Source organism: Rousettus aegyptiacus, unplaced genomic scaffold (genome assembly GCF_014176215.1).
Source record: "Rousettus aegyptiacus isolate mRouAeg1 unplaced genomic scaffold, mRouAeg1.p scaffold_m13_p_3, whole genome shotgun sequence".
Classification (NCBI taxonomy): domain Eukaryota; kingdom Metazoa; phylum Chordata; class Mammalia; order Chiroptera; family Pteropodidae; genus Rousettus; species Rousettus aegyptiacus.
In genome coordinates, this window is record NW_023416306.1 from 27,368,534 (window position 1) to 27,391,169 (window position 22,636).

The window sequence follows — 22,636 nt, forward strand, 5'->3', positions numbered from 1 at the left end:
GAAAGGCAAATGTTCTAAATGTTTAATGCATATGTGTATTTGTACGTGTCCTTATAAAAAGTATATTACTGTGTGTGTGTGTTGAATTTATGTCAATACAAGTGGATTACATATCTCTTCTGTTTCTTTGTTTTTCTACTCAGCATTTTGTTTTTTAAGAGGCCTCCATATTGCTATGTGTCCACCTAGACTATGGCTTTCACTGCTCGTTCCATGGGGTGCACCTGCCGTGCACCCATCCCCTCTCTCAGTCACAGACACCCAGGTGGCCTCAACTCCCTGCCTCCGCAAATAATGAGGGTCCTTGTATATGTCTCCTTAAGAACCCGACTGGGTGCTTCTTTGGTACAAATGCTCGGGAGCAGAATTGTTGGGTCATAAGGTGCGTGAACACTGAACATGTTGACAAAGTGCCAGATGGTTCTTTGAGCACCCATGGCACCCCCACTCCACTGGCGTGAGGATTCCTGTGTCCCCGCCTCCCACCAGCACGCGGTGTCCCCAGCTCTCTCATTTTTGCCAGTCTCAAGGTATAGTGTGATATATTATGATTTTAAATATCATTTCTCTGATTACTAATGAGTTAGGGCTTGTTCGATATTTGTTAATTGTCTGTTACGATCTTTTGATCCCATTTATTTTGAAGGTACTATCTTTTTCTTACTGGTTTGCAAAAGTTTCTTATACAATCTCAATATCAGTCCCTTGCTGGCTTGAGGCTTTACAAGTATTTGGTCATTTGTCTGTAAACCTAAGTCTTTGTCGAACAGAAGTTCTTAATTTTGATATTTTTTTTTTAGTGGGGGCGGGGTGGGGGTCCTATGGTTTGGGAATTTGAAGTTTCTCAACAATCATTTCCTGGCACCTGCATGCCAGGTGCTGGCTGGGCACAGGGGGTGCTGAAATGGATGAGACACAACCCCTTTCCTCAGCGAGCCCCTGGACCAGTAGGGAGCAGACATAGGATCCCAACTGAATGTGACATGTGAGAAGGGCTTTCAGAGCAGGGGCATTTGGCTCCACCTAGTCTAGGAAGGCTAGAAGACGCCACCTTGGAGAGGTGGCATCCAAGTTGGATTCTGAAGGACCAGTGAGAGTTAGCCAAGAAGAGGAAAAAGGTCTTCTAGGTGCAAATAACCTATTGTATTTGTATGTCTCCTGCATCCCCTCAGGTATAAGATTTTGCCCTTAGGCCAGTTCAAGTAGGTCAGTGGAGGATAGATTCCTTGGTAGAGTTGTTACACTCGCAGGGCATTTGGCCAGTGTCCACCTGGCCTGTTAAAAGCCTCAAAACAAAGGCTGATAAAATTGACTTATTAAAAACGTGGCAGTAGCATATTGTTCATGAAGACAAGGACACGTGTGGGTGAGGATCCAAGCCCAGGAAGTGTTAGTTCATCTCTACTGGGTGCTGCTGATCTGCACCCACCCAGGGCAAGGAGAATGACCCTGTCACATGACCATACCAGGGACAGGACAGGACTAAAACAGCAGTTCCTGAGGAACGGCTGGCACTCCTGGAGAAGAACAGAATCAAGGCCTGAAATTACCGTGTTTCCATCTCTGAAGAACTGCCAGGAACAGGAATCGATGTGATGCGCAGCCTCCAGGCTGAGCCAGTGCCTGTGAGGAGAAGCCTCGGGGAGCAGTGTTCAGCTCGGAATACGGAAGACCCTTTGAAGCAGTTGCAGAATCATTGATCAAGAGTTGAGGCTACAGAGATCTTTTTGTCCAGCCCACTCACTTTAGCAAAACCCAGGCAGGGGACAGGATGTCCCCAGGGCTCCTAGCTCCAAGAGTCCCATCTCCTTGTCAGAGTTCTTTTTATCCCTGAGTTTGAAATTTTGTTGGGGGTCCTAGAATAGAGTGATTATATAACATCTTTGATTTTTATTGACCCAAGATCATCCTTTGTTTTACGCTACAGAGTTATGCATTGAGTCTGTATGTTTGCAACAACTATTAAACCTTTAAGGGCACATATCATCCTCTTAGTCCGGATCTAGAATCAATCTAGGATCAATGGACATTTGGGGTGAAGGGAGTAGAGATCCTGGAGCAGGATGTGGAGACCCAGCTAAGGCAGGAGGTTGGTGACCTTACAGCTGGTTCTCCCGCCCAAGGTAGGAGGGAGACAGAATCACTCTGTGACCGAAGCCATTTCCTGGCCATCTTGTGGATGCTCTCAGACCCATGGCCAGTGAATATTTTTAGACTAGACTTTTTCTGAAAGCCTAATTTTCATGAAGAGGACCTTATTTTCTTTACATATCATCCAAATCTATTTGAAATAAATAATGCACTTTTTAAAGAGAACAATTCTTTTTTGCTCACAACAAAGAACCAGTATTATTTCACAGTAATTTTTAGCTTCTAAGAATAGAAAGTGACAGCGTAATTCAGTGGCTCTCAACCCTAGCTATGCATTAGGGTCCCTTAGAGAACTTTTAAAAAACCGCCACCCAGGATCCATCCCTCAGTCCTCCAGGAGTTCTAATACCATGGGTCCACATTGGGACCAGTCATCTATAGTGTCTAGAAGTTCCCCAGGTGACTCTAATGTCTTCCCAGGGCTGGGAACCACTGGAACCCTTACAGTGCAGCTTGCAGATGGAGAAACTGAGGCCCAGAGGAAGGCAGTGGTCTATCCGGGGTCATATTGTGAGTCAGGGCTTATGGGGCAGAGACACCAGCCAGTGACGGACCCTGTGCTGCACACTCTTTCCCCCTGTTCAATTCTCCCACCTCCTGAGCCCCCATGGAACCTTATAGTCTCCCCCCAAATCCCCTGGTCTACAATCTGCAAAGCTGGTCTGTATCCAAATGAGTGGTTAGCGTTGTTTCCACAATGGAGTTTCCAATGAGCCCAAGAGTCAAAAGTTAAAAGTGCCAGGTGTCTATCACAATCACCTCCAGCTGGGTCGCAGGTGAATGGAAAAACATGGGGACCACCCTTCCACCTGCAGATCGGGGAGGGGCCCTGCACAGGGGGCAGAGGATAAGATTCTATGCTGCCCAGAATGTCAGAAGGAAGATTTCAGGTTCCACTCAGGAACCAACTGGCCAGCAGGAACTAAGGCCTGGGCACATGTGGTTGTCTATCACCCAGTACCCTGAGGCCACAGCAACTGGGGTGCTTGGAGGGGAGGAACAGTACTCAGCGAAGGCTTCCTGGAAGAGGTGGGTAGGATTGGACATGCTGGTTTGGTAGGTGGAAGGGAAAGCCACCTTCCAAGCAGAGGGAGCACTGTGGGGAAAGATAGCAGTAAGAAAACAGGGAGTATTTGGGGACCTAGCAAATAGCTCAGTCACTTTTATCATGGCACAAACAACTACAATTTATTGAACACTTACTCTGAGTTAGGCCCCAAGCCAGAAATTGCGCATATTCACCTCTCCAATTCTCACAGCCACTCTGAAAGTTCCCATTCTACAGTCACAGCCATCTGCTCACAGGGCGTGGGCTGGAAGGGGAATGTTGTCTGCAATGGGAATAACTCTGACCTCCCTGGCAATGCTTAGCAACGCTGTAGTCACTAAACTACAAGGTCAGAGGTTACGATATTTTCCTTAATTCTTTGTATCTCCAGCCTCCAGCATACATGCCCAGGGCCATCTTGGTCAGGGCTGCAGAAATAACCTAATCTTCTACCACCTACGCTCCTGATTTTTGAGGGGCTCTTCATTATGGAATACCTCGGGCTGGGCCTGGCATGCAGTAGGCACTCAATAAATGTGGGCTGAATGACTGGAAGTCCTGCTCAGTATGGGTGGCAAAAGTGCTCTGAGTTCAGGTGCCCACTTGGTCATTGCCCAGCATGTGGCTCTGAGTGTGCACTTAACCTATGCAAAGCTCCTCCCTCATCTATACATTGGGGTGAATTATGCCCAATTCATGGTTTGCTATGAGCGTTAAATGCAGGAAGGTATGAAGTGCCTGTGAGCCTCCAAGCACTGCCCCCAGGGAGAGATTATGATGATTATGGTCATGGTGGGAAGCTAAGTATTATTTTGGTGCCATGGGACATATAGCAGGGTGTGTGAGTCAGAGGGGTGGGCCGTGTGGCTGGGGGCGCAGAGGGGGAGCCAGCCACGCCGCTTCCCGCCTCCTGATGATTTGTTCCGATCAGCCTGCATATTTCATGCGCTGCCTGCCCACACCAAATAAATAAATCAGGGCCTTCTCCTCTGAGGGGCAGGAGTTGATTGGAGCTGAGACTTCAAAAGACCAGAGCAGGGATACTGGAGCTCCCAGCAGAGTCTGCTAATGTGACATTTAGGAGCTGGAGGACCCAGGAAAGCGACAGCTGCCTGCACAGTGTGATGCCCCCCCAAATGACAGGGAGACCTTTGCAGGAGAAGGAAGTGACTTTTTCAGCCCTGTTTTCCATGCCACGGTCAAAGGAACACAAGCAGAAGTGTGGCTGGCCTATGGGATTCCCTGTTCCATTTCCTGAATGTTTATAAGGGACCGGCAGTGCACTTGCATTTCTACAAAGAGATTCACTTAGAGCCAGAGCCTCAGCACGCAGCTCCTCTAGGTACACACTTGGAATTCTTGTTGTCATGTCACCTTGAAACCTCTGGGCATTTTGAGGACCGGAATCTGCAGCTCTGGGGACCTGCCTGCTCTGTGGGTAGGCCAAGTAGGCACTCCTCTCTGCAGCTAATACACTCAAGAGGCACATGAGGCCCAAGGAATGATCAGTTCGGCACAAAACTTTCACCACTCAGGGATCCCATTGAGGTAGCCGCATGTCAGAGAAGGGCATGGGCTGTGTGAATAGTCTGAGGTTTGAACCTAGGACCTGCTCTTAGTATCAGTGGGGCCCTAGTCAAAGCCACAACCTACCTAAGCCTTGGTTTCCTCATCTATAAAGTGGGACTAAAACCACCTATTCCGCTCAACTGTGAGAACTGAACAAGCAATGGCGCATAAAATTCCTAGCACAGATCCAGGCAGACTGTGGGGCTCGGTGAATTCCCTCGGTGCCTCCCTACCCACACCCCAACCCTCTCAAAGCCTGCTCTGCCCTGGGAGCTCCACTCTCTACTCCCACACTCCTTCCCTTTGGGTCTCCATCTCTAACCCAACCTTACCCTGGATCTGCTTTATCTGTGGTCACCAGTATCCTCCACATGCCAAACCCACTGACCTCCGCCTCAAGGAACTTGTTGTCCCAGCCTCTCAGTGGCATGTGACATTGATGGCAAGCTTAATTGTGAGATTGTCCCTTTCCTTGGCTTCTACAATGCCCACACTTTCTAGCATCCTGCTCCTAGCATCCTGGTCACTCCTTCCCAGTCCCCTTACAATGCGGTTGCTCTTCCCACCCCCAGAGGTTGGCACCCCCCAGGATGATGCCCTTGGTCCTCTCCTCGCTCAGTGCTGTGCCTGGGGTGTCCTTCCTGCACCCTGCTCCCACTCCCAGCTTGCATGCTAATCGCCCCAAGGCCGTCTGCCCAGTTCAGGTCTCACCATTGACTCCAGAACCAAGGACAGCTCCACCCTGCCGATCCACACCTCAGACTCAGCACATTCAATGGTACCTGAGCTGCCCAGTCACTTGCTTAACTCCTCTCTCTGTTCCCCATCTTTCACACCCAATGATCACCCAGTTGCCCAGATTTCACCTGGAGAAAAGAAACCTTTGTCAAGTCTAATCCCCACTCTTCATTCTCCTACCAACACCCTGATCCAGTTCTCATCATCATTATCCCTGGTGATGACCAAACCCACATAACCTAAACCCACCAGCCAAATAGTATCAAGGGTAAAGGTAAATTCAAATGCATCACTTAGGTCTAAAAATACACCCGAACAAGTGCCTATGACGGAACTAAGGAACAAGTGCATATGAAGGAGACTCTGTGCTCAGTATGACACAGCAGAGCAATGTAGCCTCTGAAAGGTGTTAATTCCAACCTCAGAATGCATTAATAGAATGAAGGAGGGGATGGTCCCCTCTACTTGCTGCTGACCAGGTCATACCTAAAGCACATTAGTTAGTCCTTTAGGGTACAGTCCATCAAGCAGACAGTGATGTTACAGACTGTGGTCCAAGGAGGGGCCTGGACAGTGTGGGAAGCAGTAATGATGTTTAGTAAGGTGGGTTTGGGAGCTAGCGCCGGGGGGCTGATCCGTCTTTGTCTTCAACCTCTAGGAGTGTCCTGGGGCAGAGGGAGCAGAGGTGATCTGTGTGGTCCTAGAGGGCAGAGCCAGGAGAAAGGTACAGAGAGCTCATTCAGCTCAGTGACCAGGAAGGACTTGGTAGCAGGCAGAGAATGCAGTCATGGGGGAAGTAGGCTCCCCATCTGCAGATGTACAACAAAGGACGGGTGACCGGTTGTGAGACAGAGTGAGAGAGTGTTTGTTCCAGCCCGAATCATGTTGGAAATTTTGTAATTCTACCTGGAAGAGACACTGGCGAGAGAAAAAGCCTGCAGGAATATAGCCAGGGCCTGCGGGGGAGCAAGAGCTGGACCAAGAGCACCCAGATGCAAACACAGGACTCGGATCTAACCGGCCGCTCTCTATTGCTCCCCACAGACAGCAGGGAGGTGAAGGTGGGAGAGTACAACGCGGTGGCCGACACGCTGGAGATCATCAATGACACCATTAGGTTCCAAGGTAAGGCAAGCGGGCTTCTTGGAGAGGGGGCCTGCTCAAATAACCCTAGGCCTCAAAATGTAGGCCGAGCTCAAAGCCCTTGGCTTCATGGGGAAGAGGGAATATCCTTTCCTCTCAACACACACTGGCTCACCGAGCACAGGGTCCCCATCACTCACGTGGAGGCTGGGTTCCAGCTCCTGGGATGGGTCACTGGAATTTGCGTGAGAGCCGGCATCTGTGTGTAAACCAGAGGATGGCCAGGAGTAATTCTAAACATGGCCCAGCTAAATTGAGCTCTATCTCTTCCTCTGGGAAAGGACTTCATTGAGTTAATAGTAAGGCCTCTCCGCCTGCAACTCTTTCTAGAAGACCATTCCCTCTCTTCTTCCACTGGAGAACTCAGCTTCTAGAACCTGATCAAATAGCACCTCTTCTGTGCAGCCTTACCTGATTGCGCCCCCCACGGTTGAGTTAATGGCTCCCTTCTCTTGGCTTTCACCAACTTTTGTCTCTGCCTTTCCTATGACCACTATCACTTTGCATTGAAATTTCTAGGTTGTTGGACCATCAGCTTCCTGACTGGATCCTATCTGACTTTAAATTCCTGGCACCAGCCACGGACTGGCACATGTTGGAGGTTCAATGATATTTGATGAAAAAGTGAATACATGATTGATCAAATGAGTGGATAAATGGGTGGGTGAAAAAAATGAATGAACAGGTGAACATGTTAGTTGATAAAGTAGTGGGTGGATGGGTGGGTGGATGGATAGATGGATGGATGATGGATGGATGGAAGGATGGATGAGTGGGTGGATGGGCTTATATAGTCTTAACCCCCTCAAGTCCATTCTTCCCTCAACAGCCAAAGCACCCTTGTCAACAGGCCATGCTGAGTGCCCCACTGCTGCTCAGAGCCCTGCACAGTTCCCATTGCTCACAATGAGGTGCCTCACTCCATGGTGTGGCCCCCAAGGCCTCTCTTCTCTGCCTCCTCTTTCAGATCTCTGCAGCCAAACTCCTTACAGTTCCTCAAATGTGCCAAAACACTGTCATGCCTTTGCCTCTGCCAGGTTCTCTGCCCGCAATGCCCTTTCCTCCTTGTCCTCCTGGTGAACAGCCAACTACTCATCTTCTAAGGCTCAGCTCTCCTTTCTCTGACTCCAGAGAATATAACCAGGGCCTGTGGGGGAGCCATCAGGTGGAGTTGCGCTCTGCTCCTGCTTTCTGCTCAGGCCTCCCTGTGCCTGGTGTTGTCAGCCACCTGGACGCTGTCACGGGAGGCATTTTGCGTAGTATTAGAGAACAGGCTTCAGAGTTAAACAGACCTGGGTTCAAGTCCTGCCAGCTTTGCCACTTACTAGCCATAAAAGCCACTTAACACTTAGAAGACTATTGCCTTCCCCAAACTCCCCAAAATGGAAATGATCTTCTCTACCTGTGAGATTTTTGGGTGGATCAAATGAAATTTAAAAATCTCTATAAAGAGTTTAGCCCATGGTAGGTATTCAGTAAACATGATTACTTATTATTGCCTCTTTCTTTTTATATGACTAATGTTTAAGTTCTTTGAGGATGGAGACTGTGTCTTGCTTTTCTTTGAACCTCTGGTGCCCAGCACCAGGCCTGACCGTTAGAAGGTGATTATTAATGACGATGAGTGAAGGACTAGTGATGGATGAACAAATGGCGAAGAATGGTAGAATAATGAATGGACGGATTGGGTGAGGAGCGAGAAAGAAAACTCAGGGCTGCTGCTCTTACTAACACTTCTGACAGCTTGGCTTCTATAACCTCTTAGGATGCAACATTGGGAGCTGCTATTTTAGGGAAGAGAAAGTAGAGTAAGGAGGAGGAACCGTTGTCAATTTTCTGAAGTTTTTTCTGCACAAATGACTAGTGGTCGTAGTTGTCATATATCATTTCATACAAACCTCACCCCCTTTCTCAGTGCCAGGGAGGGGCTTATCTCCAGCCAAGAACTCATGGAAGCCCCCAAGATGGCTCCTGTGTCTGGGAGCCAGAAGGCACCTGAGCCAGCCTAATACAGCCCAGGCTACAGGTGGAAGGAGGTGGGGAAGAGTGGGGAAAGAAGTTTCCAGATGTTGAGCTTTCACTTTTGGAAGCAAGAAATGGTGTTTCCTCTATCACCTTGTATCTGCTTTTGCCCTGACTTTCCATCCTTGAAGCCACTTTTTAAAAATATTTCTTATCCCCAAAGCTAAGCAGGGCCAGGCCTGGTTAGTACTTAGATAGGAGACCACCTAGGAAGACCAGGTGCTATAGGTGTAAAAATTTAAAAATAAGAGATTATAAGCTGACAAGGTCCTTGCAATCTGTGAGGTTAAGGGTGGTCTCGCCTAAAAAAAAAAAAAAAGTTACTTTACTAGGAATTGTTTAAAGCTTACATTCTCCATGCCAGCAGGTTCCTAGCTGTTTTGGAACCTGGAAACTTCCCTAGACTATCTAGATAGTTCAGATTCCACTGAATGTTTCTAAACCATTTGAATTTGTTAACAGAGTTTTTTAGACACAGATGTTTGGGGGAGCTCTCAACCCCTACGACATCTGCCCATCCTCTGTGCATCTCCTAGGAAAGGAAGCATAACCGAGCCTGACACCCATGGCACGGTCATTGGGGGGTGGGGGCCATCGCTGTGATCCCTGGTGGGTCTCCTCAGGCTCCCAGGTTCGGCCATTCCTGGGCTCCTCGCTGATTCCACACATCACTGGAGGGGAAAAGCCCCAACATTTCACAATTCCACAGCAGAAACCTGACCTGAAACGGCAGCTGAGAAAGGGTTTTTAAGAAGTGGGGCAGGGGTTGCGGGAGTCCCTGCCACCCCGCTCCCAAGCCATCCTGTACCTGGTAAAACGAAAACAGGACATTCGTGCCACCATCCATAAAGATAAGTTTGCTCTGCAGCCCTTGGGGCTCCCCCTAGTTCCTGGTGCCCTTAAAGAATGAGCAGGGATAGCTCCGCAGTCACACAGAGAAATGGAATCCCACGGTTTCGGTCCAGTCCCGGTACAGCAGGGAGGGGAAGATGTGCCAGTAGCTTCTGCCTCCCACAGTTAATGAGTCCTATGAAAATGGAAAACCAGAAAGAGCTTTTATAACATAATGACCTTGAAGCAGAAAATCTGCAGCCAGAGCACATATACATCTCCATGGAACTGACAGGCAAGGTGCCCACCCTGTTGAGGGGTGGTCATTATCATGTGTTGGAACAGAGCCCTTGAGAGCCAAAGCCAAGTTCCCCACCCCAAGTGACACCCAGTGATATTCATTCGCAGAACCTAGCCCTGCGCCTTCTGAGCTGCTGTTACCTTTGGGGATAAATGGCAATGGTTTTTCAACAGGGTAATTAGACCAAATCAAATTCTAGTCTTCTAATGGCTATTAAATGCATCACAAATCCCTTATTGATTCTATTTAGAGAAAGAAATAAGTCCTAGCTAAGGCTTCCTGCTGGGCAGGCTGGCCAACCACCAGAGCCCACTCACCAGGTACGTAGACATGTCCTGCACAGAGTTGGTGTACAGGTGGCAATGTCAAGGACATCCAGGCAAAGATGCTCTTAGGGACTGACCATGCACTAGGCTCAGCCGATGTCTTTTCTTTGGCCTTCTAGGATCCGAACCACCAAAAGACAAGACCATCATCCTAGAGCAGCTCCGGAAGATCTCCCTACCTCTCTACAGCATCCTCTCTGCCCTCACCATCTTGGGGATGATCATGGCCAGCGCTTTTCTCTTCTTCAACATCAAGAACCGGAATCAGAAGTAAGCAACTCATGCCTTCCACTTGGATTATGCTTTCTGAATTGACAAACCTTACAAAGTATAGGAGCATCACATGACAGATTCTCAAGGGGCACAGAAGTTTGAGAGGTCGTTTTCTAAAGTGTGCCCCTCAGTTGCAGGGGTGTTATTAGATGTTTCACAAGCATGTGTACACACTTACACATACGCATGCAAACAAACACAGAGACAGGGCTGCTGGTTGCATAGGATCCTTATCTGGTCAGATAAGTTTGGGGAAGGTGGGTTAAACAATTCAAGTCCATATTCCATAGGCCTTTTCAGAGCTTCAGCTACACTGGTGCACTTTGTGGCGGTCCAGAAGGCGATCTCTAGAAGACAGAATTCCCCAATGTCTTTGCCCCACCCCACCCCCCAGCATCTTGGGGAAGCACTGCCAGAGGGGATCACTGAGTTCTGGGCAGGCCATTTCCCATCTGTGTAGCACGTTGCAGTCAAGGAAGCCTCTCCCCGACATCATCTTGGTTGACTCTCCAGAAAACTCTCTAGATTACAGACTAGAGCACTGAAGCTCAGTGACAAGAGCCACTGTCCGAGGCCACTCTGCTGAGTGTGGCAGAACCTGTTCCCTTGGTTTTTGGTCTTGATTTCTTTTCCTTCACACGTCCCTTTCATTCTCTGGAAGAGAGCAGCTCGGTTACTTAGCTATTCTGGTCATTGGTGAGCAGAACAAACCACCACCCCAGGTGGCAGTGTCTCCAGAGCATGTCCAGCCAGCTTCTTTGATTTCCATTGCAAATCCCTGAACCCAGCTCCCTGCCTTGTTGTGGGACCACTGATCAGCGTTTCAGATCTGGACCTACCCACAGGCAATACAGCTCTGCTGTCACGCCCAGAAGCCATGCTGCATCACCTCCAGGGCTGCCAGGAAGAAGCCCGATTCCAGGAGAACAGATTGTTTTACTTTTCTTTGTTTGCAAAGAAGGAACTTGGGGCTCTAGATTTTGTTGTGATTATTGTTTTTGTGTTTGGGGATTTTTGTTTGTTTGGTACAACTGCTTAAGTCAAACCTATTTCCTAAAGAACAAGAAAAAAATTTATTCACCTGTTGTTTTATTTTATTTATCACCAATAACACACATACTGACACACACACAAAAAGAATTTGAAGCAATCTTTGTGTACTCCATACAAACCTTAAATAATGAGCATTTGGCACCAGGCATGGGTATACGGGCAGCTCTCAATGTTTGATTCCATTCCTATAAGCTGCGAGAATTCCCATCGCAACAGTGATTGCCCCTATCATAAGACTAAACTCTTTTAATTCCTTAACTACCCTGTCTTAGCTTCCTAGGGGAAATTGCCATTACCCTTTCCAAAGGCTGGCATCCATGTGAACTTGTGGACTGGCTTTGCAGGTTAAAAAACAAACAAACAAACAAACCTGCAAAGCGATAGGAATAAATGTCACTATGGTTCCAAATCCCCTTCGCTTCTGTCTTTCTAAATGCTATCCAATCTGGTAGGGTCCCCTTCTCCAGGAAGCCTGCCCAACTCCTGGCCTCTCCCCTCCCCAGCTTCCTGTGGTAATAAAAATGAAAGTGTTTTATAGTTCATGGTTTGCAAAAAGACATCCAGAAACCCAGTCTCATCTCAGCTTCACCTGCGCCCTGGGCAGTGTGATCTGTGCTTTTATAAGTGAGGAAACTCAGCCAGCTAATTGCCTTGCCAAAGGTGCGGCTCTGTAGCATGGCAGGGACCACACGCTGGACCCAGTGCTCCCAACCCAAAAGCCCATGCATAGTTCACAAATTACAGCAGGCTTTTTATCTCTCTACCACTTTGACACATAACATTTTTTAATGTGGAAAGACTAATAGAACTGCATAATGCGAAAGAAAATGTTCAGGGAACAACTGACCATAATTGAAACCACAAAAGAATACCTGGATCACAGGGTGCCTAAAACCCCAACATTGTGAGTGGATTGTGCTGGGGAGTCAGGCACCTCTGAAGGCGAACTCCAGCCACCTGATGGTTGTTTAACCCAGTCCTGCTTGCTAGGCAGCTGAGAGCCACGGCAGGATTTCTGAAGGGAGTGACAGAGAAGCATGTAGAGTTTGGAAGTATAGAGAATGCCCCCAACTGCCAACTGGTGAAGACAGTAGTAGGGGGCAGGCATGGGGACTCCACTGTCCACCCTCATCACCTGGTGACTGGGGAAGGTGTGCCTACCCAGGTATGTGGCCCTTTTTGTGCATGGGACAGTGATGCTTCGGGCAGGTGAAGTGGATGCTCACTCACCACTGGTGACCATATTCCTGAGCAGTCCTGAATTCTCACCTGCAGGCCTCTTAGACCTGGTCCACTCAGCACAGGAAGTGGAGGGGGAGGCATCTTCTCCCTCACTATGGACAGCGGCTAAATGTAAATGTAGAATTCTCTAGATTTGGCATGTGTTCCTAGTCTTACCTCCGCCCTCCCAAAAAAAGAACAACAGCAAAAAAAAAACCTGTTGACATGTTTTTGTGTGAACTAAAAATTATTGGTTGAAGAAGTTGATGCTATAAGCTCTCCCTGGAGAAGTGGTCGGTGAACTTGACTGAGGTGGAAGGAAAATAAACAACTAGAAATTGACAGCTGCATAGGGTCCTTCAGTGAGGGGAAATAGCCTCTAGTAGGTGGCACAGTCTTGGGAAGGAGGCGGTGGAGGACACCAGGGCTTATATTTTTGTCTCCCCCTCTAGTCTTGGCAACAATATGCGCAGCCAGAAAATGCTTGTCTAAGGAATAACTACATTAACATTCTCGTTAACTACAGTATCTCCTTCTCTTTTGTCAGGCTGATAAAGATGTCGAGCCCTTATATGAACAACCTCATCATCCTCGGAGGAATGCTCTCCTACGCATCCATCTTTCTCTTTGGCCTGGATGGATCCTTTGTCTCTGAAAAGACCTTCGAAACACTTTGCACTGTAAGTCACTCTGCATGTTCCAGTGGTACACGATTAAGGTTTTCTGGTGACCTCAAAAAACACACATAGAAACCCGGAAATGCATGAAAATACAGGAACAGGCAGAAGACAGCCCATTCAGCTGTTTACACGATTCAGTGGGGCAATAGGGTGTTGTTCTCAGCCAGGAAAGACTTGAGTATTGCCTATAAAATTAAGATCATGGGTTTAACAGGTTAGTGCTAGAAGACAGTCCATTGAAAATGGCTGGATAACCTAGAAAAGTAAGGGGAAAATATTACCACCTAGAAAATCATCTGCACCTGGGGTCAGGGTTGGGTTTAAGAAGGAACAAATCCACCATTGACCCCAGTAACCATCACAGATCATACGGAAGAAGTCTGTTTGGGTGACTTCGAGTCATATAGAAAATATCATAATTGTTATTTTCTACTTAAGTGTTTCTCAACCATTTTTTTCCTTATTATCCCCTTAAGGAGCCTTTTTAGATTTTTTTCCTAATCATCCCCTTGTGAAATTCTAATAGCAAACACACACTATATGTCTGTTTGTGTACCATATGTATATCTATAGTTTCTACATAAAAGAGTAATATTTTTCCACATTCAAGACCCAGTGTTGGCCCCCTTGGGAACTATATCACCTCCATTGAGAATGCATATATTTAAGGAAGCCCAAAACAGTATAACTTATCTATTATATTTTAGAAATATTATTTTGAAAATTAACATGTTTTAAATGGTTGTTGCCTAGTTATTATTATTATTTTAAAGAATTTGTACATTAGCAGTTGACAATTGTATAGAACTAACTCTCCGTGGAAACTATTATTGGTGTGCTTTTTAAGATGAGGGTGACCAGTTGAGATTTATCTCTGGATTTTGACGACTATGATGCCTCAAGACTGATTTAGTCATTTGGGTCTCCCTATTGTCCCAAATGCAATGATTCATCCGATTCCCTGCCTGGAGGACCTGAGCTAGAGGGGATGATCAAAGGCTCTGTGTTAATCAGATTGATCCAAAAGCAACTCTTTCGTTGTTGATGTTTTCTCTTAAGATGTTAAGAGCAAAGTAGGCCCTTTTTTTCCAAAGCAGACTCTTTCAGACTGTGTTAGCTGCTCTAAGGTCTCAGCGTTGCCCACTATTGGTCAATGATGGATTGACAGTTGGCAGCTAGGGATAAACAAGCAGAGGACCCCTAAAACATGCTGCAGGTCATCCTTTTGCTTTGGACTTTCCAGGCTGCATTGGATCCCTATGCTCTGAGACAGCAGGTGGAAAGGGGAGAAACTCCAAGGATCTTATGTTGTGTGTGATGATGCTCTTCCGATTCCTACAGATGTTCAGACGGAACTGCATCTTACACTGCATCAAGAAATTGTTAGTGTTACCAGTGTGACAATGTGAATTGTTTAGCAACTGAGATGGGACATTTCAAACAGTGTTTACTTTGTCTGAAAGGTTCCATTCGACAAGTGAGTGGTCGTGTCCCCAATACCCCAGGGGGGTGGTGTGGTTACTGGAGTGCTCATGCTCTGTCCTCTCCGGGTGGACCTGGAGGGCAGTCAAACCCCAAGTGCTCCAGGGCTCACTCAATTCACACTCCCTAGTCAGTTATTTTATGCCAAGCCCAGCACTGCTCCCTCTGCTTTAGTCTGTCTTTCTGAGAGTTGAGAAAGTAAAATCAGGAGTCACAGGTCCCTCATGTGGCTGGCATCAGGGTACCTGGGGTCAGCCTCCAAAGAAGCTGAGCTGCTCAAAAGTCCTTGTGGGTGCAGACTAGCATTTGTTCCTTCAAAACTGTGGCCCTTGGGCACAAGGATAATGACCACAGCATGTGGAAGTATCGCTCATTTTAGGGAATGTGTGCAGCCTATTAAGTACTCTACATTTCTGCATCAGCATGACTTTTGTACCCTGAGTGCTTTGTGACTTCATGGTTGCCATGTGTGTCTATCGGCAGCTTTTCTGGCCATTGGTGAGGGCTGGGCAGGGGGCTTCTCCTGTGGCACCCTGAGAATGCTAAGTAAGGAGAGCGAGGATTTACCTCCTTTTTCCCTCTGTGTTTGGGGACGCCCTCCACAAGTTCGAGGAGACTGGTGATGATGATGATGATGATGATGATGATGATGATGATGACGACGACGACGAAAATGCTGCTGGGTGCTAGTTTGGCGGCTTCTAATTTATACTGTGCTCTGATCGCTCCATGCATCCCTGAGGCCGAGGGGCCCACCTCAGGCTCCCGCCTGAGAATCAGGGGAGCAGAGCTCTATCCTGTCTCTCCTGGGAGCTTCTCTGCCTGACCGACTCCTCATCGCTTGCTGCCTGCCACCTGAGAACACAATGAGTGGCCCAAGTTCGAGCATTAGGTACAGAGAGACTCGAGGCCCAGCCCTCAGAGAGTTCCCCTTCCCTACCCCCCACAGAAGGAAGCTCCTGACATCTCGCATGGCTCACAAGCTGTTAAAACACAGGTGCTTTCTGGGGTTTGACCTGAATCCTGCAAACACTGGGTGACGCAGGCTAGAGAGCAAAAAAGGGACATCCCCCACACCCGGGTTTTTTCCTTTTAATGAAGCCTGACATTCTATTTTGGGAGTTGAGCTCACTTGTGCAAGGGGACTTTTGTCCTGGGAAGCCTGGCTAGGCGGTATGAATAAATCATAAAGTGCTTTACAAATCAGCATTAGCTCCGCACATGAGGGTTCTCGAAAGATGTTAGGGCCCGTTTCTCACCACCCCTGAGGATTCATTTATTCACAGTCAGGCCTGTTTCCGAGGCTCTGCAGAGCAGAGCCCACACTCATGACTGTGGGGAAAAGGCACCGATTAATGACTGTGGATTGAATTGGGTCAGCACGAACATGTGCATGGGTCATTTCCTTAATAATTCCAATATTGCCAAGGAAAGGGAACTGGAAGCTCTTGAGTTTAGAGCCCAAACATCAGTCCCCAGTGGGAGCAGCCGGGCTTGTGCTCTACCTGCTATTGCCGGGGGTTGGCGCCTTGGTTTTACCCGGTGCCGTGGACCCTGTCCCCTCAGGGCCTAAAAGGCTGCCACCGAAGGGGAGAAGGAAGGAGAAGCAGGGTCCACAAGGGCAGTAAGCAAGATCTCAACAACAGCCTGGCTTTTGCTCCCACCTCCTGCACGTACTAGCTGCTGACCGTGGCCAGTGACTTAGCCTCTCCGAGCCTCGGTGTTGTCGTCTGTAAAATGAGCATAACAGATGCAGGATTGTGGTGTGGGTTAAACGAGATGATTCAGACAAGCTGCCTATAACAGGGAGTATGGGAGGGGTGAGGGAGGAAGTAAGAGTAGGCTTCACAGTTTGTCATCTTTCTTCCCTCCACAGTATAATTTCCTGGTGCCCCACTCTGTTCTGTAGGACATCTTACAGGATAAGGAATGAGGTAGACCATGAAGCTAGCTTCATATAGAGAGCAATGTAATTCACAATTCAGCCTATTTTGCTGCCATTTTTTTTATTTTTTATTTTAGTTTCAGTATAGAAACTAAACAAAAAGATAAACCGTGAACATCACCCCAGGAAGAAGCCTATGACAGTCATGAGTTGATGCCTCTCTAGGGACTGTGCCTTTGCTCTGAAGAGCCATTATAACTTGAACAGTGGGGTGGGTGATGCGTGAGCATATGCGTGGGCTCACACATACACTCACTCACACACACACACACACACACACACACACACACACACACAGCTACTACTGGGGAAACAGTTACACTTAGTTCTCATCCCTGCTCCTTCTGACCCTTTCTGGAATCTTCCCAGCCTGGTTTCATCAAGTCTTGCAAACAGCTCAGCTACACCGTGCTGTCTCCCTGGACACTGTGTGGGTAGTGGAATCACCATAGCAACGTGGCCCCTGTGGGCACATAGCCGCCTATGAGGACAGTGCTGGGTGTGGGCCAGAGCCTGGGAGCCAGCAGATCAGAAGGGCCCATTTGCAGCTTACACACTGATCTGGCTCAGGACTCCCAGTCCCTGACAACCCAGAGGGGTCGCAAGGTGGATGGGGAAAAGGAAAGTCACATCTTCCTTGTAGAATCTTAGGCAGAAACTCCAGCATGAATGTGGAGGGGTAAGGAGGGACTCTACGGTGAGGATGAGAAGACCCAGGAGGGCGTCGGATCCCAGCAAGTGTGGATCTCAACAGCTTCGGAAGCTCTCGGAACGTTCCTGGCAGTGGTGCCGTGTTAATGCCCCAAGCTGTGCCCTCGTGAAATTCGGTATTCTCCACTGTGATTTGCCAAGGCCAGCTTGCCATCAGGTGCAGGCTTTCCTTCAAATCCCCACAACTGCCTAACAAGGCCCGGTTCAATGTCCCCACTTTACAGGAGAGAAAACCAGAACTCTGTCATCCACGGCCAGGTGGCAAGACTGAAGATTGGAACCAGCGCTATAGGACTACAAAGAAGATGTCTGAGACGTTTCATTCATCTTTTTTTTAAAGAAATATTTTGATTTTTTTTAAGCTGGTTTATACCAGAAGAAACATCAACTAAATTCTTAGGAATATGGTCAACATATATCCCAACAATAATTTTTTTGTATTTTTTTAAATTGAGATATAATTCATATCTTATCAAATTCACTCTTTTAAGGGATACAATTCAAGAGTTTTAATATATTAATTGATTCATTTTTGATGCATCCCCAAAATATATCAGAATGCCTCACACATGACAGAGTGGCAGTTGGACCACTTGCATTTAAATCCCAACTCTCTTAATTCCCAGCTATATGACTAAGTTACTTAACATCTGTGAGCCTTAATCTACTCCTCTGTAAATTGGGGATAATAATAAGCTTGTGGGGATTAAACGAGATAGTGTATATAAAACACTTAGTATCTGTTGCATAATTAGGATTCAATAAGTGTTAGCCATTATCATTATGAATGAATGAGTGAATAAATGAAGAGATTATGTCTGGATAATCGACTGTGTTCACCTGTGGACACTGCTAGGAGAGATACTGATAAAACAGAGTAAACTTGGGATGAAGGAGTGACTGGACAGCTAGATAGGTGCTGGCCAGTTGGGTGTAGGTATATCCATGGTGACTTCTCGCCTTATGTGATGGCCCTTGCTTGGCTAGAATCGATCAGGCCTGTCTAAGTCACAGCCATGCTGCTGTACTTCTGCTGCCTTGGTTGCTATAAGAGACCTTAGGACAAGCTGTGAAGGCGGTAAGCATGGCAAAGGTGAAACCTCTGACAGCCCTTGCTCAGACATGAGTCCCCAGTCATTGGAATACAACATAAGAGCTAAGGGAAGCCAGTTCAACCCAGGGCTGCTCTGATGGCAGCTCAGAAGAGCATGGCTCAGCTTTAGATCTCCCAGCTGCTTCCACTGGCTAACAATCCTGACTCCTTTTTACTTGTTGTTAATGTAAGTATATCATAAATATATATAGCTCAGGGAATTTTCACAAACTAAATTCAACTGCGAATCCAACATCCAGACCAAGAAACAGACCATCACCAGCATCCCAGAAGTCCTTCCTACTTTTTCCAGTTACTGTCCACACATCCCTCAAGGTTAACCACCATCCTGATTTTTACCTGCACAGACAGTGATGCCCCATATGTATGTGAATCATTCATCTTGGTGAGTGCAGATTCTGACTCAGTAGGGCTGGGAGGGGCCTGAAATGCCTCATCTCTCACAAGCTCCCAGGTAATCCTTGAGGCTGCGCCCACAGACCACAGTGTAGCTAGGTCTAGATTAGAACCTGTGCTTGATTCTTGTGTTTGTCTCTTGGATACTGATTGTGGAAGAAAAATGGAAGCACCAAAGACCTCTCCCGTGAGGATCAGCTGAGGGAGGAAAGGGGCTCCTGGAATCTCAGGCAGCAGGGCAGCCCCCCTCACAGGAGGCGGGGTTGGATTCTGGGTCCCGAAGCATGCCCTCAGCCCTCCGCCCTGCTCTCAGAGGTGTCTGAATAGGCTCAGAGTGAGCGGCTGCTGGGAAGGGATGGGGCCAGGCACTGGACTAGGGAGCACGATGCCCTCTTCCAGCCCTCTTGGAGATGCTAGGATTTTCTAACTCAAAAGGTAAAGGCTCCCAAGAAATATCCAACCGATCTCCCAGGAAATTCAAGTCTAGTAGGAATTAGTGATATTATCAGTTAAAAGGCCGTAAATATCTGTAATTTTTTTTTTTTGATCAAGGATTTCTTTTCAGGCAGTTGAGAGATATAACCTGATGTAATCATGCGGTTTGGGGGCTATTTCAGCATGCGATCCCATGCATTTGTGGCTGGCCGTGGGAAAGTACTCTGTGATTACAGAAGGTGGCTGGAAGGCTGGGCCGGGGAATGGTTTCGTGGTGGCTGGCAGGTCGAAACCAACTGAAGGAGGTGGCCACGGGGCCTGGCTGACAGGGCCTGTTTGGGCCAGCTAGAGTCCCAGCCAGGCTGCAGCTCCCCTGGCAGCAATGGCCTCCCTACCCCCATCTCTTCTGTCCCTAGCCATCCAAGGTCTTCAGTTGTGAAGAGCTCCCTGGGCCCTCTGCCTTCCAGAAGAGGGGGCCCCTTAAGCAGATGATGTCCTTCCATCTCACACACCTTCAGATAGGCCACTCAGAGCCCTGGCCCTTGTCTTATAAGTCATTCATTTGTACGATAACATTTCCCAGTCACCTAGTATGTGCCAGGACCTGCGGGCACAGAACTGGATCACATAGATCACTGCCCTTGGAAAACTGGCCGTATAGATGGGAAGATGTAGGTAAACAAATAACTCTCATTCAGTGTGTCTTCTGCCCTGATGTAAACGGGCCTGGGGAAGGAGTAAGGCCAAAGTGGAAGGACAGACCAGGGAAGACTTAAAATAGGGGACCCCTCGGAATGAGCTGCAGTTACTTCCGGAAGTCCTACAGATGCCTTTTACTTGCCCATAAATGACACAGCAGCTGCGGGCACCATGGTGCACCCACCCTCTCCTACCTCACTTGCCCCAGCACCCACCTGTCCACGTCTTCAGTCCACAGAGCTGCCTGGAGACATGCAGCAGCCCCTCCCAGCACACCCCCCATGTCCCCTCTGCCATCGCCAGTGTTGAAAATGTCACACTTCCAGGAAACTCCCCCAGGTCCGGTGGCTGAGGCACCTCTGGGGTCATGGGCGGAAGGGGAAGAAAATCTCTTTCCTTCACTCTGCGGTGTTCTGTTGCCTGAGCTAAGACCACCAAGTGCAGCTGTGCATTTTGTGCACTGTCCAGGATGTCAGTGACAGAGGTGGCAGGAGCTGAATTTCAGCCTGTGATCTGATGAGTTGTCCAGCTGGGAGGGCTTTAAGGACGGGGTGCTTTCCAAAAGGGTACCAAGGGAGTCTCTCTCTCAAAAATTCCTTCTCCCAAAGGTAGGCCTTTCTCTGATTGGCCCCAAGACTTCTAAGATGCCCAACTGGCCCTGACTGGGGTCCAGAGTACCCTTGTTTGTGCCTGGAATCTCCCATGCCCCTGAATTGTTCCCCCCGGAAAGGCTTTGCTGTACTCTAAACCCCACAGGACATTTTCTGTGCAGATCTTAAAGGACCCTCGGCAAGACAAGGTCTCTAGAGCTATTTATAGTGTACTCTTCAGTAGTTTATTGCCTTGGAGCACACGCCAAATTTCTCCACCAGCCATTATCCCAGGAAGACAAGGCGGGCCCAGGGATCCCAGGCTGAGTCAGGCCTTTGAGCCCCCTGGCACATACCTTTACCCCTACCTCACACATAACAGAGGTCTAGGGTTTGCCTTTGGAGAGTTTAGGTATTCCTTCCCTGCCCTCTCACGATCAATTGCCTTAAGCGGTCAGAACGACATGAAAGGCCCTTTTCAGCACCTTGGACAGCGGAGATGCAGCTTACCCCACGTATCAGGCCAGCAGCCAGGGCTTTGTCCTCTGCTGTCCAACTTCTCAGCCTAGAGCCCACATGCCTCTGTAGTGTCAGGAGGCCCATAGCATGACAGCCCTGTTTATCAGAACAGACCTACCACGGAGGCTGTGTGTCCATTTTCCTGCTGATCCCCAAAAGGGCAATGAAAGCCCTTCTCTCTGCCAGGCAGCCCTTTCCAAAATCAATTGAACAAGCAGCTGAGCAGAATTGTTTCAGGCATAGATTTTTTTTTCCATTTGGAGATTTGCTCTAATTGGTTTTTCCTTTTTTATAGTTGAGACTGAGATGGGCATCGCCTGCTTCAAGTTCTTCCCCCTCCCTTGGATGTCTGTGTTCAAGGCAGTGCTCAGAGGGGCCAAGTTCTTAATGACTGAGGAGAGAAAAGGAAAGATATTAACATCAGAAGAGTTTAAAGAAATATGTTTAAGACTGGGAGAGAAAAATGAAGGAGCTGTTTGTCTAATGTTGATGAATCGGGGGAGACTTGTATTAGATGCAGCATATTAGAAACAGAATCATTAGAGCCCTTTAGAACCTCCTAGTTTATCTGGCATCATAGAGCCACACAGAAGGGAGACACCTGGCACATCATCAAGTAAAACCTCCCTCAGTGCAGAAAATGCTCCTATAGAATCCTGATAGGGAGTCCTCCAAGCTTTGCTTGAATTGGTGGAGTGACAGGGAGCTCACAGTCTCACAGACAGCATATTTCATTTGGGTGCAAGAGACCACTGAAGCCATGAACTCGGCCTCTTTTGCAATTGAATGCAGTTCCCTCTGTGACCTTCCCGTCATGTGCCTGCTCAGCTCCACTTGCACATTTTTGATGACAAAGAGTTCGTCACTTCTTTAGCTGGGCCACCTAGCCTGATCACCCCGCAGTGCTGGCTCCAGAGGTTTAAAGGTGGGCAAAGCAGGCTCTGCCTCCCAGTAGGACCATCTCATGGGAGAGGCAGATAGGTGATCGGGTACATGTCATCCCAGTGTGACCGGCACAGCAGATATGTGTGCTAGGGCAAAAATTGCAAGGAGGAGGCAGTCGTGTCCTCCCTGCAAGGTCTGGGAGGGCTTCTCAGAGGATTTGATTTTGGAGGACAAATAATAGGTAATGTGTGAAGGAGATAAGAAGAGGAATGGCATTCTAGTGGAGCAAGTAGCTGATGCCAGGCCAGGGCAGCATGAGCCAGTGTGGTATATGAGGAACGTTTAAACAGCATGGAATTGTCTGGGTGTGAAGGGCCATGCTGGGAGTGGCAGGGAAGGTGTGGGGTGGTGGGAGCTACACTCTGCTAAGTCTCATTCTGGAGTATAACCCGAGGGCTCAGTGGAGCAGTAAAAGGAGACTTGCTTAGATTTTCTTTGGAGAAC

General features: G+C 48.1%; 1 protein-coding gene across 1 annotated transcript in view; it reads left to right on the forward strand.

Annotated features, from left to right (window-relative positions):
* GABBR2 (gamma-aminobutyric acid type B receptor subunit 2) overlaps positions 1–22,636 on the forward strand; it is a 328,955-nt gene that overhangs the window by 237,315 nt on the left and 69,004 nt on the right. Inside the window, exons 9-11 of the mRNA XM_016146294.2 lie at positions 6,551–6,631; positions 10,249–10,399; positions 13,224–13,356. Of these exons, the coding sequence (XP_016001780.2) occupies positions 6,551–6,631; positions 10,249–10,399; positions 13,224–13,356 (365 nt within the window). The remainder of the gene's footprint in view (positions 1–6,550; positions 6,632–10,248; positions 10,400–13,223; positions 13,357–22,636) is intronic.